The sequence below is a fragment of the Coenobita brevimanus genome, chromosome 81 (assembly GCF_032717465.1).
Source record: "Coenobita brevimanus isolate Jiangsu-jjx chromosome 81, ASM3271746v2, whole genome shotgun sequence".
Classification (NCBI taxonomy): Eukaryota; Metazoa; Arthropoda; class Malacostraca; order Decapoda; family Coenobitidae; genus Coenobita; species Coenobita brevimanus.
Window position 1 is genome coordinate 22,832,118 of NC_137034.1, and position 5,356 is coordinate 22,837,473.

Genomic DNA, 5,356 nt, shown 5'->3' on the forward strand with positions numbered 1-5,356 from the left:
GAGGTAGAGCAGGACACTGACGAAGCCGACCATCTTCAACGTCGTCTTACAAGAATGCCAAATATCTCAATACACCCACTCTCACTCACATCACACACATACACTCTACCAAAGTTCCGCCTGGACCACCCTCTCGCCCGGCATGGTGAATGTGACAACAGCGCAGTGTGTGGAAGGGAGGAGGAGAGAAGAGGGGGAGGGGGGGGGTAGAACTTGGAACGAGGAATGGCAGCGCTGAGAAGGAGAGTCACTTGTTATAATGCAATTGTAACAGGGAATTCAGTATGTTTTCCCCAAATAATTACAACTCCTATTTTTTTCATTCATTTTTGTAGGCACACGACGCCTGGACAGTAACCACTGCATATTTCATTACTCATTACTGACCACAAGCAGCTCTGCTTGCGCACCTCCTCTCTCTCTCTCCTCTCTCTCTGTTTTGTGTCTGTTGTATAAATGTGTGTATGTAAAATTGCATACCTTGTCAAGATAAAGTCATGTCATTTCACATAACGGATATCGTTTGCCATTAAAAGAATATTTATTGCACTGTAGGTAATAGTTTTACGGTAGGCATACAAAGTTATCTCTCTATGCTGATAGGTAATCATGTGTTCAGTGGTAGACCAGTAGCGGGAGGTGCCCTGTCACACTCTCAGAAATACACATTTGTGATTAATGATACAGTGTTCTGATTTCCCATTTGTCATTAAATAAACCTGACATGAAGAACAGTCTCATACAATATGTTACATGAACTCATTTTCATGAAACTTGCATCTCTTACTTAGCTTTTTGCAGGGAGTGGAATAACAGTCATAATAATAAGGGTACTAAAAATTCCATATACCATTTGCATGTTATTTTTATTAGTAGTAGGTCCAGCCACCCTCTTTTTCGATCACCTCTTGCAGTCTGTTGGGCATGGAAGCTACAAGGTCATGCATAAGGCGTGGTTGGTTCCTTACCAGTTCCCACTGGGCCTGAGTGTGGGCCAGAAGTTCAGCTGGTGTTCGCTCATTCTCTGGCTCCCAAGAGTTAACAATATTCCCCCATAAATTTTCGATGGGGTTCATGTCTGTCCCCTTGCTAGGCCAGTCTAGTAACTGCAGGTCCCCTCTAGACCTGAACCACTCTGTAACTACTCTTGCCGTATGGATGGGTCAACGGTCCTGCACAAAGATTACTGGGCCTGGAGGAAACGGAAAATCCCGTTCCCGAAGGGAGGGAAGGAAGAAATCCTGTAGAATTTCAATATACTTTGCAGCAGTGAACCGCCCTTCTATCCTTGTGATGTCACCCAAGCCATGGATACACATCCATCCCCACACGTTCACCGTGACGTGACCACTTCTGCGCTCCTCGTATATGTTCCTTCGGTCGTATCTGCGAGTGAATAAAATATGAACATATTAACACTTTCATATTTCACTGGGGGTGCGGGATTTGCCGTAAATGATGCTACGATGCAACCTCTACTGTATATTATGGCCCTATGGTTATCCACGTATCTAAAAATTGCAATGGTCAGGGCAGAGAGAGAGAGAGAGAGAGAGAGAGAGAGAGTTGACGGTATGGAGGAAATACAGATAATAAGCAGGCTTGGGAACAACTGACAGAAGGAAAGTATAGGAATATATACCTAGCATTATATATATACAGCCATCAGTACTTAACTGAAATAACTTAAACAAATTGTAATGATACATGAAAGTAGATCAGCGATGAACACTACAGCAGAAACATGGACCATGCTTATACAATCAAGGGCCTTATATGTTTTGGCGATGAAAAACCGTTGATGGTATTTGTTACATAAATCTATTTATATCTGATAAGAACAGATGTTACCTGGTGTTATTCGGCCTCCAGTTATGTATTCTGCCGTGATTAGTGCTGGTAAATGTTTTTTCATCTGTGAACACTACCCTGGACCAAAAATCTAGATCTTTGTCCACATTCTGGCGAGCGAAGGCTAGTCTGCCACCCCGGTGTTGGTCTGTCAGCAGCTCTCTCTTGGCAGGAATCCTTGATATGTGTGAAGAAGAAACACATTAATTATTTTTATTTGGCAAGTATCAGTCTTTCTCATTTCCCCTAAACTGGATGTCAGATATGACAGGTTTTTAGGAGTATTACCTACTTTTGCAACAGAACACTGAGAAAAATTAAGGAAAAAATCCAAAAAAAATATATATATATACGTTTGCTTTTAACGCTGTGGACAATTACGTTTACTTGCAAATACATAACTTTCGTGACCTTACCTATGGTGAATCCCTGCTTCGTGCAAACGGTTGCGTACGGTCTGCGAGGTCACATTTAGGTGGAGGGCTTCTCGAATGGCAAACGCGTTTGTGAAAGGGGCGACCTGAACAGCTCGTCGAATGTTCTCGTCGTCCTGGGGTGTTGTTAACCTGGGTCGGGGCCTCCTATCTGTAGAAAGATAACGATGATTGAACCTCGTATCACTAATCGCGAGGCCACTCTCCCAACATTTAGCTTATATCGAGATATCACTCTAAACCGCTTGGCATTCTTAATTTACTACCAGTGGGGAGGTTTGAGTGAACTGTTACACTTTCGAAGTTACCGTTAGTTATCCTTAATAATGAACAGACTTATGAACAACAGGATTAAGACCCATAGGTGACAAATGCTGAAAACTGTGTTGGACATATTTAACACAAAACAAACCGGTTTTCTACTTACCAAGATCAGTCAGATTCCCAGTTTCCTCGTGTCTCCTTATCCACTTCAAAACTGTTGTTCGAGAGACTGCCAACCGCCTTGCAATCACACGGGATGAAAATCCGAGGTCATGAAGGGCAACAATCTCTGCTCTCTTGGTTAGCTCAGTTTCTCGTCTATTCATGATGAAATGCTGAGGGAACTGACAGACCTACACAGCAGAAATGTAGAGAACACCTCGGACCTCGGTGTAACCAGTCATTAAGTACTGGGATTGCTAGTCAGAAAAACTGTTTCTCGAACCCGACTTCGATTAGTGTCTCAGAAGATTCATGATTTCCACTTTTCCACCTCATCCTGCATTAATACTAATAAATTTTAATTCATTAACTGTTACTTGGGGATATTATTAGTGATATATTATTACCGAGAATTTAACGACTCAGATTCAATGGCTCTGCAATACTGTATAAATTATCATAAGTTTCAAACATTTAGTAAACATTTTGTGTGAGAGATTGCTCTTCTTCATGTCAGGTTTATTTAATGACAAATGGGAAATCAGAACACTGTATCATTAATCACAAATGTGTATTTCTGAGAGTGTGACAGGGCACCTCCCGCTACTGGTCTACCACTGAACACATGATTACCTATCAGCATAGAGAGATAACTTTGTATGCCTACCGTAAAACTATTACCTACAGTGCAATAAATATTCTTTTAATGGCAAACGATATCCGTTATGTGAAATGACATGACTTTATCTTGACAAGGTATGCAATTTTACATACACACATTTATACAACAGACACAAAACAGAGAGAGAGGAGAGAGAGAGGAGGTGCGCAAGCAGAGCTGCTTGTGGTCAGTAATGAGTAATGAAATATGCAGTGGTTACTGTCCAGGCGTCGTGTGCCTACAAAAATGAATGAAAAAAATAGGAGTTGTAATTATTTGGGGAAAACATACTGAATTCCCTGTTACAATTGCATTATAACAAGTGACTCTCCTTCTCAGCGCTGCCATTCCTCGTTCCAAGTTCTACCCCCCCCTCCCCCTCTTCTCTCCTCCTCCCTTCCACACACTGCGCTGTTGTCACATTCACCATGCCGGGCGAGAGGGTGGTCCAGGCGGAACTTTGGTAGAGTGTACGCCTTATCTAATATTTGTGAGTAGAATTATGAAAGTAAATTACATGGAAGCTGCCGCAAAACGAATCAGAGCAGGATACTTACGAAGCTGGCCTTCTGCGTCTGTTCCATTTACACCTCCAACCGTCTCAGAACACGAATATTTCCATCACTTACTTATACCCTAGTAATCTCCATTAGTTTATTTAATATTAACCAGCAGAATTATGCACGTAAATCAATTGCTAGTGGTAAAATTATGGAAGCGGATCAGGATACTCACAAAACCAGCCTTCTTGAGCGTCTGCTCTGCTTTGTTGCTCTTTATGATCACGAAACACGAGTACTCCCTAGGAATGCTCACCTCTGCGTTATCTCCATTGCCTTATTAAATTTTCCCAAGCACATTAATACAAGTAAAGTTACTGTAACTGATTAAAAAAGTAGAGTCTAGGCAGGATACACACCACACCACTTCTAAAATAATGTTCTCTTGAAACATGGCGTCGGTTACACTGGCAAACGCTAACCTCGGAAGTATTCATAAAAGATCTTAAACCAAAACCTGGGATTTAATATGCCTTCACAGCATTTCAAATGCATCAGAAACAGTTTTCCTTGGTTGATTTTTTCCCGTTTTTGTACATGTTTATATTTCTTTAGCTTGGTTCCGTGAAAACTGAAAAATAAACATCCAGTTTTACACACGTACACCACAGAGTTATACATATAGAGCGCGCGTCCCTGTGTTGTGGTATGGGCGATAAGTGAAGCCAGAGGGCCCGGGGCGGCGGCCATCTTAGGATGCCCACTCTACCGAGTCCCGACCTTCTCGTACAGCTCATCATAATTCACAAATACTAACCTTTCCCGAGTGTTTTTTGCATTATATCCTGATGTAAATAGATAGAGCAGTTATCAATATAATTACTTTAGCTATTTTAAGCCTTTTCTCCATTACTATTGCGCTCTGAATGAAGTGAGAAGAAAAGTTATTCCCGGTCCCCTTACCTTGTCTCTACGCACCATTTTACTTTGGATACACAAAAATCAACGATTAGAAGCGAACATATACCAATTTATTAATAGCATTACATTAATTGAGTGGATGGTGAGTTCCCTCACTTACTGGTTCTTAAATAATACTAACTTAGTGTTTTCCTAACATAACAGCCTCTTACTTTAGCAGTGGTTGCTTTTGCAAGATGATGCAAACGTATCTTGCAATATGCAAGCACCACTGCTTTAATAAGAGAAAAAATGTGATTATTATCAGGTGAACATTCAAACATATGGGAATCATGTGTTTTAAATGCAGTGCTACCAGTCTCTTTCAATACAGAATATGCAACTAGAGAGGAAATTCTGGGAATGTTACGTAGCTCAAATTTGTCATGACTTTTCAACATTTTCTGAAATATTTTCTCTGTTGATCTGCAGACAGACACAGCACTCATAGAGGGCTTTATCAAGCCGCCTTTGTCCTTAACCAGTATCAATGCACAACTTTTATCATTGTTCTTAATTTCTGT

At 41.0% G+C, this 5,356-nt stretch overlaps 1 protein-coding gene across 1 annotated transcript; it reads right to left on the reverse strand.

Moving 5' to 3' along the window:
- Positions 1–1,163: 1,163 nt before the first annotated feature.
- Positions 1,164–2,875, reverse strand: LOC145409505 (uncharacterized). The gene is made up of 3 exons (XM_080279896.1): positions 2,713–2,875; positions 2,268–2,436; positions 1,164–1,386 (listed from the first exon to the last, which is right to left on the reverse strand). Exons 1-3 carry the CDS (start codon positions 2,873–2,875, stop codon positions 1,164–1,166), a joined length of 555 nt encoding a protein of 184 aa, XP_080136022.1.
- Positions 2,876–5,356: the final 2,481 nt, after the last annotated feature.

Bases quoted from the DNA above. Each gene is read 5' to 3' on its own strand.
- LOC145409505 (XM_080279896.1), bottom strand. From the start codon at position 2,875: ATGAATAGACGAGAAACTGAGCTAACCAAGAGAGCAGAGATTGTTGCC. The intron at 2,437-2,712 runs GTAAGTAGAAAA...ATCTTTCTACAG, and splicing joins TGGGAATCTGACTGATCTTG to ATAGGAGGCCCCGACCCAGG. The intron at 1,387-2,267 runs GTAAGGTCACGA...ATTCACTCGCAG, and splicing joins GAAGCAGGGATTCACCATAG to ATACGACCGAAGGAACATAT.